The sequence below is a fragment of the Rhinopithecus roxellana genome, chromosome 20 (genome assembly GCF_007565055.1).
Source record: "Rhinopithecus roxellana isolate Shanxi Qingling chromosome 20, ASM756505v1, whole genome shotgun sequence".
In the NCBI taxonomy this organism is placed as follows: domain Eukaryota; kingdom Metazoa; phylum Chordata; class Mammalia; order Primates; family Cercopithecidae; genus Rhinopithecus; species Rhinopithecus roxellana.
The window spans coordinates 74,466,548-74,479,167 of NC_044568.1; the positions used below are offsets into that span (position 1 = coordinate 74,466,548).

At 45.6% G+C, this 12,620-nt stretch overlaps 1 protein-coding gene across 2 annotated transcripts in view; it reads left to right on the forward strand.

Moving 5' to 3' along the window:
- The window catches only part of LOC104668194 (nodal modulator 1), a 64,246-nt gene that overhangs the window by 28,277 nt on the left and 23,349 nt on the right, over window positions 1-12,620 (forward strand). For both annotated transcript variants that reach the window (XM_010370846.2, XM_030924560.1), the window contains exons 12-18: window positions 1,153-1,327; window positions 2,724-2,865; window positions 3,152-3,283; window positions 4,677-4,813; window positions 6,977-7,064; window positions 10,961-11,024; window positions 11,571-11,666. In XM_010370846.2, coding sequence (XP_010369148.2) covers window positions 1,153-1,327; window positions 2,724-2,865; window positions 3,152-3,283; window positions 4,677-4,813; window positions 6,977-7,064; window positions 10,961-11,024; window positions 11,571-11,666 — 834 coding nt within the window. The remainder of the gene's footprint in view (window positions 1-1,152; window positions 1,328-2,723; window positions 2,866-3,151; window positions 3,284-4,676; window positions 4,814-6,976; window positions 7,065-10,960; window positions 11,025-11,570; window positions 11,667-12,620) is intronic.

The following is a 12,620-nucleotide window of genomic DNA, read 5'->3' on the forward strand; positions in this document are numbered from 1 at the left end:
GAGTGTAAAAAACTTTTTCTTGGCTTGCAGTTTATACACAAACAGGAGGGGGCCCTGACTTGGTCCTTGGGTCGTAGTTTGTTGACCCATGCTGGAGATAGTGAACTCATAGAGCTGGGCAGTCCCTTCACTCTGAAGGAATGACTATTTTTCATGATTCCTGGATTTCACATACACAGTCTTCCACCATTCCATTGTGTTTTTCACTGTTTTTTATTTGAGGCAGAGTGGTGGTTCCAACATTTAATGTATCCCAATTGTCAGAATCCAACATTCTTGATTATCTTTATGTCAAAAGTAACTAATTTTTATCTAAAATGATTCTTGAAGAGCCTTCAAAATGAACAGTTGAAAAGACAACTGTGACCTCCAGCTAGGATGTACTATTACACTTTAACGCGCCGTCTGCTTCAGAAATGAAGACCAGCACTCTAAGGATGGTGGTCTTCGCAGAGGGACCTTTCATGTGTTTTTTGAGGGATGCCTTGCAACACCTTACTCCTTATTTAGAATCTCAAATCTGAGTCATTACCTTAATAGGGATTTTCCGTTATGAGTTACGTTTGTGGCTCCTACCTCCCAAGGAGTTCAATTTTAGCTCTGTATTTTTTAATTTAATTACCTTTTCTGTTCCAATAGCCCAGTTTGCTTTCATCCATGTATTATATATAATCATAAGTAAGGAAGACGTCTTTGATAATCCTGCCTTATTTGATGGCCTGGTTAATGCCACAGTTTCTTAGGCAGCTTAGAGCTCTTGCTTTTAAGGGCTAGCCCACATTCTCAGTCCAAGGCCGCACCACTGTCAATGATCCAATTACCTGGAATGTTTTTATTATCTACAGATTTTCTTAAAATTGCCTCTGCAGTGGAGGATTGCCAGATGTCACCCAGAACGCACAAACAGCCCCACTACGGGCCCTTGTTCTGTAGAAAAAGGTCCAGTCTTCTTTCTGAAGGTTGCTTTTTAAAACCAGAATGAAGGTTGCTTTTTAAAACCAGAATCATCTGGAGTACATTCTGTATCTTCATGAAGATTAAACTGTTCTCAGGAACAAGGGCTGGGAGAGGGCTGCATCTTTTTTGGTTGATAAGAGCCTTCCCTGTTATAATTGAGTCCTCATGCTGGAATAAATGGTCTTCTCTTTGCAGGTTTAGTGTCTGTGGTCAGATATCAATCATTCGCTTCCCTGACACCGTCAAGCAGATGAGTAAATACAAAGTTGTCCTGTCATCTCAAGACAAGGACAAGTCTTTGGTCACCGTGGAGACGGATGCTCATGGATCATTTTGTTTTAAAGCAAAACCAGGGACTTACAAAGTTCAGGTGCGATGCATTGTTTTAAATTTAAAATGTTTTGAGAAAAAGCAGTGATTTTTAAAGGGTTATTAGCTAGAATGGGGTTAGAGAAGGAACATTCCAGTTTCCAACTTCTTGTGTCTAAGTCTTTACAATCCTGCACCAGTAGAGTAGAGCCAGATAGGCATCCAGCTACAAAATAATGCCATCTGTCTCTCTTTTTCCTAGTCTTGGTGTTTATTAGTATCAGGCTGCCAGTCACTCCTCTATCTTCAGGCTTCTGGCTGCTGTAGAATATCAGTGAGTCCAAGAGAAGACCAAAAATGAACTCCACTAATGGCAGCTCAAAAATGGCCATAGTGTGTGGCTTCTGGGACCCCAGGCCAAAATGGAGCTTCCCATTTCCTGCTTTGCCCTGACTTCAAGATGGCTGGGCAGGGACCATGCAACTTACCCATTCAAGCAGGCCGAGAAGGGGGAGACGCTCTGGCCTATGGTCTCATCACCATGGTAAAGGCCCAAGCCACAGCTGGCCCAAGCAAGCAAGAGACAGAACAGAGCAGAGGTCAGCCCACCATGCCTTTCAGTGCAGTGGCCCTGCCCTTGGGGAGAGACTGTTTCTCTGGGCTCTTACCCATCAAATCAGCAGCTGCCCTTCCTCCCTGTGGAAGAGAAAGTAGCACAAAGGGAGAGGGCCAGGAAGGTTCCCTGTTAGACTCTGCTCTCCTCTAGGGCAGAGTGGGGCCCCTCCCTCTGTGGGAAACAGGGTAGGAGATTGCATTCTCCCTGCTTCCACAGAACAGCATGGTGTGTGGGTTGACAGCTGCCTTTATTAGATGGTAGCTGGCTTCTTGTGAAGATGTCCACATTGACAAGCCTTTGGAAGCCCTTTCGGAAGCGTGATGGACTTTTCCAAGGAAGGGCCGTGTCATCTTTACTAGGGATGAAAGAGTTGGCCGCTGCTCCCTTCATCTGTTCCTCTCCTTAGCCCATGAAAGGCACACAGAACAACAGGAAGAAGAAAATGACTTAATTCTACCAAAGTGTCATCCACATAGTGTTGACAGGTTCAGAGCTTACGTTACAAGTGATCTGAAGCCGGGAAAAGGGACTGGGATGTAGTTTGGTTTCTAGTATATAAGTGAGGCAGGTCAGCTTTGTGTGCCTGTGGAGAATTAGGCCAGATAGACTTTTGTTCATACACGTGGGTCTGTTGAGGCTAATTTCTCATCTGGGTAGAACTGTGTTTCCTTCACATGAGTTATTCATGGATTTGTTGTGACTGTAAAATCGGCCTGGAAATGAACTTTTGGCCTTCAAAATCTCTTTAGCTGTGGACCCAGATGAATGTTCTAGTGCCCTGTAGGTCAGGGGGAAGATTCCGCTGAATGCAGCCTCTAACATTCCATCCACGTTTCTGCAGGTGATGGTTCCTGAGGCAGAGACCAGAGCAGGGCTGACACTGAAACCACAGATGTTTCCTCTTACTGTGACCGACAGGCCTGTGATGGATGTGGCCTTTGTACAGTTCTTGGCATCAGTTTCTGGGAAAGTCTCTTGTTTGGGTAAGATATCACTGGAAAGTAAGAACACATAGTTTCAAAGAAGTCAGCAGGTAGGGGTGGGATTTGGGAAACTTTTCCTTTTGCCTTTGTTGTTTGCTGCTGATCACCTGCATGCGAGGGAGGCTTCTTGGGGTCAAGTGGACATGTGTTAGTTTGAAAGAAGCCCTCCCGCCACTGCCTCTTAGGAGCTCAGCAGTAGCAAGAAGCTATTACACAGGGTTAGGATTCGAACCTGTGATGAAGCTTGTGAGGGGTCACATGGGGCCCTCCCTTTTTTTTCCTGCAGACACCTGTGGTGACCTGCTGGTGACTCTGCAGTCCCTGAGCCGCCAGGGTGAGAAGCGGAGCCTCCAGCTCTCCGGCAAGGTCAACTCCATGACTTTCACCTTTGACAACGTGCTCCCTGGAAAATACAAAAGTAAGAATTGGAATGCAACATCCTGTGGCCCTCCCACACTTCTCGTCTTTGTAAACTTTCTAAAACCCAGGTCTCAAATTGTATCACAACCATGTACCTTTCCTTGTTTAAGTCTTCTCTGCCTCATGACCTTGACTGCATTATTTAGCATTGGACAAGCATGGAGGAGTCCAGGCCCTGAGCTGACCGCCACCTTGTCTGCACAGCCCACTGGCTGCTTCTGTTAAGGGAGGGTGCTCGATGTACAGCATTTTATTTCTAAAGGCCAGAAAAAGGAAGTGTGAAATGGCTCCACTGATGTGTTCTACTAACTTAGCACCAGTACTGGTGCTGAGTACTGACCATGGCAAAGTACTTGACCTCCCCGAAACTCAGTTTTCCCATCTGTAAAATAGACATAATAGAACCTTTCTGCAGAATACAAGACTAAAGTTAAGTTTATAAAGCCCGTTGTGCAGAGAGCCAGCTAAGTAGCTGGTGTCCACAAATGTTACTTCCCTTTTCCTTGCCCTTCTCAACCACTTCTTGCCTGTATTTCCGCTTTTTCAGAAATCAGCTTGGAGCTGCTGGCAGTGGATAGCTTATAAAACAGACTGCTTTTTCTGAAATTATATTAATATTTTCTGTTATGGCAGGGCTTGGCAGACTCCAAAAACTGCCTATTTTTATAAGCGTAGTTTCCTTAGAACACAGCCTTGCCCGTTTGTTTATGGATTCTCTATGGCTGCTCCTGTGTAACAGCGGCCAAGTCAAGTGGTTGAGACCGACAAAGCATGTGGCCTGCAAAGCAGAAAAGAGTTACAGAAACAGTTTGTGGATCCCTGAATACCTTATTGTAGCCTGATCTTACAGGCCACATTGGATTTCTTTCTTGATGTAATGGACATTGGTTCCAGTTTTTCTTTTTCTTTTTGAAATTTAGCCTTGCTCTGTCACCCAGGCTGGAGTGCAGTGGTGCGACCTTGGCTTACCGCAACCTCTCCGCCTTCTGGGTGCAGGAGATTCTCTTGCCTCAGCCTCCCGAGTTGCTGGGATTACAGGTGTGCACCACCATACCTGGATAATTTTTGTATTTTTAGTAGAGATGGGGTTTTGCTATGTTGGTCAGGCTGGTCTTGAACTCCTGGCCTCAAGCCATCCACTTGCCTTGGCCTCCCAAAGTACTGGAATTACAGATGTGAGCCACCACACTCGGTTCCGGGTTTTCTTTAGCAGTAATTTATTCCAAGTACTGCTAGTTATAAATATATATATATGTGTATATTTCTATCTTTATGTCTACATACACACCGCTTTTTAAAATTAGTTAATTCATGATCATCGTTTCTGGTGGTGTGCAGGGAGGTGGTGTGCTCGATGCCCATGTGTCTGTTTTTGGTGTTTGCTTTTGCAGTAAGCATCATGCATGAGGATTGGTGCTGGAAGAACAAGAGCCTGGAGGTGGAAGTGCTGGAGGATGACGTGTCTGCAGTTGAGTTCAGGCAGACGGGCTACATGCTGAGATGTTCCTTGTCTCACGCCATCACTCTGGTATGTACGACTTACGGAGTCTCTTATTTGGAAGAACGCTCGCCTTGTGGATATCAAGAAAGCCTAACATGCCAGGAATATTGTAAACGTAGTCAAGTCAGATTTCCTTTTCTGCTTCTCCACTCGCCCACCTCTTATGCAAGGCATAAGCAGGAAGCATTTATAATCTCTCAGTGGAAGGACCCCTGTATTTAGGAGACTTCCTTGTCCTGGCCACACATTAAATGTGACTGGTGATTCGGGGTGGCCTTTGGTATAGTACAGAGCATGCTGGCTTTATATTATTAGTAATAATAGGTTTGGGTAAATTCATTTACTTCGTCTCAGCCTCAGTTTTCACCGAAAATTGAGATCTTAATACCTACTTCTCAGGGTTATGGCAGGGCTTAAGTGACCCTCTTAGGTATCAAAGTGTCCTTGGTGTACACTGCTCTTGTTTATTAAGATGCTGCCAAGTGAGTTTCTCTGATATATATATTTGTGTTTTTTTTTGAGATGGAGTCTCGCTCTGTTGCCCAGGCTGAGTGCAGTGGCATGATCTCGGCTCACTGAAACCTCTGCCTCCTGGGTTCAAGCGATTCTCCTGCCTCAGCCTCCCGAATAGCTGGGACTACAGGTGCGTGCCACCATGCCCAGCTAATTTTTTTTTTTTTGTATTTTTAGTAGAGACAGAGTTTCACCATGTTGGCCAGGCTGGTCTTGAACTCTTGACCTTAGGGGATCCACCCGCCTTGGCCTCCCAGAGTGCTGGGATTACAGGTGTGAGCCACTGTGCCTCACCTTCTCTGGTATATTTATTCCAGCACAGAGGATGGAGCTGTAAACAGGATCTTAGTATCTTGTTGACTGTTGTCTCTGTGGCCTGAAAGGCAGTGTGACATGGGCTTCAGGAGCACCTATGTTGATCCCGTCATGAATTTTCTATAATGTTTTGATGTCAAGCAGTGGCAGATGTCATTGTCAGCTCTTAGTTTGTTTGTAGAGAAACTAGAAGAATTGAAACTGGTGTTTCATGTGCCAGCTTCCTCCCCTAACTGCTTAATTACAAAAACTCGACAGGCTGATTTGTATAGGAGATAAATATTCGGTTCATAATAAGTTTTAGATATTTAGGAAACATTTCCCTTCCAGCAGTGGAGTGAATTTCCAACTCCCTTGTAATAAGACCTTTTTTTTTTCTTTTTTTTTTTTTTTTGAGACGGAGTCTCACTCTGTCGCCAAGGCTGGAGTGCAGTGGCACAATCTCCACTCACTGCAAGCTCTGCCTCCCAGGTTCAAGCCATTCTCCTGCCTCAGCCTCCCATATAGCTGGGACTACAGGTGCCCGCCACCGCACCTGGCTAATTTTTGTATTTTTTTTTTTTTTTTTTTTTTTTTTTTAGTAGAGACGGGGTTTCACTGTGTTAGCCAGGATGGTCTCGATCTTCTGACCTCGTGATCCGCCCGTCTCGGCCTCCCAAAGTGCTGGGATTACAGGCGTGAGCCACCGTGCCCGGCGATCTTTTTTTTTTTTTTCTTTTTTTTTTGACACTTCCTTAACCTTTTCTTTATCTCCTCCCACTCTCCCGTCACTCGCCAGGCCCCAGCCACAGTGGTCCTCTCCAGTCCCACACCAAGCTCACTTCCTCCTCGGGGCCTTTGCACACACTCTCCTCTCTGCCTGGAATGCTGTGTCTTCTCCAGAAACACGTGTCATTGGTTTTTCCTTCTCATACAGGCTGTAGCCCGTGTTCAGGAGAGATGTGCCCTGAGACCAGCATGCTAAAGACCCCTAGGCAGGGATTGTTCTTTTCTTGCTTTCTTGTTTATTTTCACAGCTTCTTTACTGACCAGCTGAGATCACTAATTTATTTGTTGACGCATTGATTTTGTCTTCTTGTATTAGAACATAAGCCCCGTGAGAGCAGGAGCCATGGTCGTGCCTCCCAAGGCCCAGCCTTGTGTCTGTCACATAGCAGGCGCTCAATAAATATTAGTTGATTGAATGAAAAATAGCACACTTTCGTTGGAAGTTTTGGGAGGTTTTTAATTTTCCTGTGGCCCCCAACTGCTCTGATGATTAATGGGCAAAACAGATGACTGGTTTGGAAAGAGAAATATTATTAATCATCTTGGTGTCTCCATCTCTCCCAATAAGTCATTGTATTGGCTTTGCTCCCTTAGGAATTTTATCAGGATGGAAATGGACGTGAGAATGTGGGGATTTATAACCTCTCCAAAGGAGTCAACCGATTCTGCCTGTCCAAGCCTGGTAAGGTTGGAAGGATGGATGTGCCATGAATTAGAAAAATGGAAAGGCACCAGAGGATGGTTTTGAAGGCAGTTTTTTCTATCTTGGTTCTGTTTGCATCAAGCTTTCAATTTCAGTGTGTTCAACCTGCGCTTGTGTTTCTGTCTCTCTTGGGTTTGAGTTGGGCAGAGACCACTGGGCCCTTCACCTCCAAACATATACCATTGGCCAATGACCTCTCTTTATAGTGCTGTTTTAAAATTTGCATCATTTCCCACTTTGCTTAAAATCTTTCAGTGGCTTCTGTCTCTTTCTCGTTCTTTTTTTTTTTTTCTTTTTCTTTTTTTTTTGAGATGGAGTCTCACTATGTCACCCAGGCTGGAGTGCAGTGGCTCGATCTCGGCTCACTGCAGCCTCTGCCTCCTGGGTTCAAGCGATTCTCCTGCCTCAGCCTCTCGAGTAGCTGGGATTACAGGTGCCCGCCACCACGTCCAGCTAATTTTTGTATTTTTAGTAGAGATGGGTTTCACCACTTGTCCAGGCTGGTCTCAAACTCCTGACATCAAGTGATCCACCCACCTCGGCCTCCCAAAGTGCTGGGATTACAGGTGTGAGCCACTGTACCCAGCCCTCTCTCTCTTTTATAATAGCTTTTTTTGGAGACAGAATTTGCACATCATAAAACTCACCTTTTTAAGATGTACAATAAAATGATTTGTAGTAAATTTACCAAGTTGCACAACTATGGCCAGAATCCAGTTTTAGACCTGTTCGTCACCCACAGCGTAAGATCCTCTGTGCCTGTTGACAGTTAATCCCTGTTTTTCAGCCATGGCCAGCCACTGATCTATTTTCTGTCCCCATGGATTGGCTTTTTTTGGACGTTTATCATACGATGCTGGTATTTTGTCTGGCTGCTTTTATTTAACATGTTTTTGAAGTTTATCTGTATCATAGCACACATATCAGTAGTTTGTTCCGTTACATTGCTGCATAGTATTCCGGTGTGTGGTTATATCACATTTTGTGTATCCATTTACCAGTTGGTGGATATTTGAGTAGTTTCCAGGTTGGAGCTGTTATGACTAATGTTATGGACATTCTTGTACAAGTCTTTGTGTCCATATGTTTTCATTTTTCTTGTTTCGATACCTAGGAATGGAATTGCTGCATTGTGTGATAAATTTATGTTTAATCTTTTAAGAAACTGTCAAATTGTTTTCCACAGAGGCTGTGTCATTTGATATTCACACCAGCAATGCATCAGGGTTCCTGTTTCTTCACCTCCTTCACCTATTTTGTTATAGCCATCCTGGTGGATGTGAAGTCATGTCTCATTGTGTATTTACAAACCTTAAGCTAGAATGTGAAGTCGTGTCTCATTGTGTATTTACAAACCTTAAGCTAGACACAGAGTGCTGATTGGTGTATTTCCAATCCTTGAGCTAGACACAGAGTCACAGAGTGCTAGTCCTCCAAGTCTCCACTAGGTTAGCTAGATACAGAGTACCAATTGGTATATTCACAAACCCTGAGCTAGACACAGAGTGCTGATTGGTGCATTTACAAACCCTGAGCTAGATACAGAGTGCTGATTGGTGCACATACAATCCTCCGACTAGATCTAAAAGTTCTCCAAGTCCCCATCCCGTTCAGGAGCCCAGCTAGTTTCACCCAGTGGATCTTGTACCTGGGCTGCAGGTGGAGCTGCCCGCCAGTCCCCAGCCGTACTTGCACTCCTCAGCCCTTGGGCTGTCCATGGGATCAGGCGCCACGGAGCAGTGGGCGGCGCTCCTTGGGGAGGCTCAGGCCGCGCGGGAGCCCCCTCCAGGGGTAGGAGCTCAGACATGGTGGGCTGCAGGTCTTGAGCCCTGCCCCGCCCCGCCGGGAGGCAGCTAAACCCAGCAAGAATTTGAGTGCCACACCCGGGCCAGCAGCTACGGAAAGCCCCTCACTGCCCTGGGCCTGTGGCACCGGCTGGCTGCTCCGTGTGCGGGGCCCGCAGAGCCAGTGCTCATGCCCATGGCTGCCGGAACTCACACTGGCCTGGGAGCGCGGTGCGCAGCCCCAGTTCCCACCCGCACCTCTCCCTCCACACCTCCCCGCAAGTGGAGGAAGGCGGATTCTGCCTCAGCCAGCCCAGAGAGGGGCTCCCACGGTGCTGTGGCTGGCTGAAGGGCTGCTTAAGTGCCGCCAGAGTGGACGCTGAGGCTGAGGAGGCGCTGAGAGTGAGGGGTGCTAGCACACTGTCACCTCTCAGTTTTGTTTTGCGTTTTCCTAATGAATAATTAAGTGGCTCCTTCTTTTGGTTCCCAAGATAAAATACAAAGTCCTTAACCTGACCTTAGCTCCTGTGTAACCCAGCCCTGTCTGCCACTCTCTCTACTCCAGTCACTCTGGCCTTCCGGGTGTCAGTTCAGCTGCCTTTGGCTACATGTAACAAAATTCATACAGGAGTGCCATCAGCAAGTGGTAGTTTATTTGGCTCAATAAAGAAATGTGGCAGTGTGTAGCTGCCAGCATGGGTTCAGCAGCTGGTAGATGTTAGAGTTGTGGTGTCTTTGTGATTCTTTAGGCCTTTCCCTTGTATTTTCTGCCTTTCATTTTCACGACAGCTAGGATTAGAAAGCTTATGTTTAAAGGAGGAAATCAAGGAGGGGGCAGGCAAAGATTTCCTTGTGCCCCCTCCTCCAGTAAGCTACTTGTCTGTATTACTGGCCAGAACCATATCACATGGTTACTTCTAGCTGCAAGGGAGGCTGGGACAGTTGGATGTGCTGCCCAAGGCTGAGCATGTTGCCACCCTCCACATAACCAGGGTTTGTTCTCAAGGCAGGAAGGATGCCTGTCGAGGAAACAGTGGGCCAGCCTGTGAGGCAGATCCTGTTCTCTGTGGACGTGTCCTCCTGCCTGTCTTGTCTGGGGCCTTCTTACCCATCAGTTCAGAGTTGCTTCCCTGGGGGAGAATGGCCTCCAGGACCACTTAGGCCTGCCTCCTATGCTCTTGCTGTCAGCACTCACTTCTGCCTCCTTCTTGCATGTGCCACAATTGATATGTTTGTGACTGTCAAATGCCCCCCTCTCTCTGTGGATGGTAAACTCCATGAAGACAGGGACCACTGCTCTGTCATATCCCACTGTGTACCCGTACCTAGCACCATACCTGGCCAGGATAGAGGTGCTCTGTTGATATTTGTTCAATGAAAGACCAAACAAAAGGAACACAGAAACCTGATTTTTTTTTTTTTTAATGGTAACTACTCTGGGGCTTGTTGAGTGCAATGAAAACAGCAGGGTGGTTTTAGCTAATTTCAGGTTTTTGTAGGAAGTGTGGCCAAAATATTGGTTAATAATGATTTGGGGGAAATACGTTGTTATTCCTTGTATCTTCCTGAAATTGACTGTGTTCCTCTGGCAAGTGATAAAATGTACCCCGCTCGGAATGTCCTCCCACATAGACTCATACTTTTCTGGGGCTTCCCTTACTCCTACCTCCTTTTTTAGGAATAGCTATAGGAAGAAATTGAGGCTGTGGTTATCTCTTGGATCCTTAATGGAATCTTTTAGGTAGAAAATTATCCTCAGTCCAATTTGCAGTAGAAATGTACTTTCTGTTCCTTCTGGTGCATGGGTCCGTTCCCTTGGTCTGTGCAGATTTAACTACTGTGAGTTGTTACATCGTGGAAAATGAAAACCGTGTGCCTGTGATTGGGCCTTTGCATGGATTGGGTCATTGGTAAGAAGCCTTCATAGGCAGTGAAAACGATGCCTGCCCAGTGTTTCTGATCCCATTATTGCAGATCTGTGATACGTTTGAGTTTTCACATGCAAAGAGCTGCCACTCGATTTCAGATGTCGGAATTGCTCAGTGTAATAGATGCGTTCTCTGAAAATTACTTTGGATTTCCTGTCTGTAGGTGTGTACAAAGTGACCCCTCGCTCCTGCCACCGGTTTGAGCAAGCGTTCTACACCTATGACACGTAAGCCTGGAAATTGAATGCTTTCTGGTGTTTGTGTACATTCCATGGAGGAGTCTTCATTTACTTCAGAGAACAGAAAGAGTTTTTAATTTTTTTCTGAAAGAGGCAAGGTTAGGCCTTCAACAGAATTTCTAGATAAGAATTTTAAGACACTTGGATTGGTTACTGAGGAACCAGGGATAGGATCCGTTTCCCAAGAATTCTGTAACCCCAGGATAGAGGACTGTGTTTTTGAAGTGGCTTAAATAGAAGCATTGTCAAATCTCCCAGCCCTCACTGATGAGCATCTGTCAAACTCAAGTCTACCATTTTTATATTTTTACAGACGTGTGTGGGTTTCACTGGGAATTGGAAGTGTAAAATTTTGGAGTGGAGAATTAGTTTACTCTTTAAAATACTTCTCTGGATCTCCAGAGTTATTTTACCCCAGTCTAAGAGCAATTTTCTGTTGTATATTTAGGGTGAGGAAGGATGCCCAAAAAGGGTATTGCTGATGATCTTCCGAGAATGAGCGGGTTCTAGTGTTTCCTCTCCTTTGATTTGTAGGTCTTCACCTAGTATCTTGACATTGACAGCCATTCGCCACCATGTCCTTGGAACTATCACCACCGACAAAATGATGGATGTCACTGTGACTATCAAGTAAGACGAGCATTCTGCGGTGGGCTGAGAGTGGCAGGGGAGGGTGTGGATGAGGCCTAAGGAGTCTCTAATAGACTCTCTGGAAATTAGTTTTGATTTCTTATCTCTAGACATATATACAAATGGCCTTCCCTCTCTTATAGGACATTGCTGTCAATTCCCAGCATGCTTGGTTCTTTCTTTTCTGATTCAGAAATTACCAGTGGGTGAGGAAGTGCGTTGCGACAGCCTGTTTCATTGTCTTCAGTTTCTCTTTGAACTTTTTGTACTTCTCGTCTTTGCTAAGGAAAAAAAAATCTGCGGTTTGTGCATTGTATTTCAAGTGTTTTAGCAAATTCAAAAAAAAATTGCCTATTTTTCTTTAGACTTTTGCTTGAAGGCTTGGGAAATAGAGATGGCACCTGGTATAAGAAGGGTCATGAGAGAGGAAGTATTTGAAAGGCAAGTCCCTCACCGAGGGTCACGTTCATGTGAATGTCGCCTTCCAGGGAATTTTTTGCAGTGTGGTGAGGTACCTGTGACACCCCAATTTTCTTGAGAAATGAAAGAGTTTTGGCAACATGACCCTCTCTGTCAAGTAGAATGGGAATTGGAGTCACTGTCTCCCCCGCTGCCCGTGGTTGAAGTCGCCTTTCCAGCTATGTTTCCATGTTTCTGTCCACCATCTGTTTATTCATCCATCATCCCTGCAGAGCACATGATGACTGAATAACTTGAGAGTCTTCGGTGTTTAGGCACTGGGCTTATGAGGCCACAACCCCTACACTCATGGGATTGACGGTCTCCTCGGGGAACAGTGGTCAGAGACTCACATCCAGAACTGTAAAATGACAGCTATGCTGAGTGCTTTGAGCTTGACCTTGGGGGCATGCAGGACAGGTAGGCTGCTGGGGCCGAGGACGTATTAAGGTCCTTAGTCTTTGTCCCATGATGCAATTGACGTGTTTTACGTAG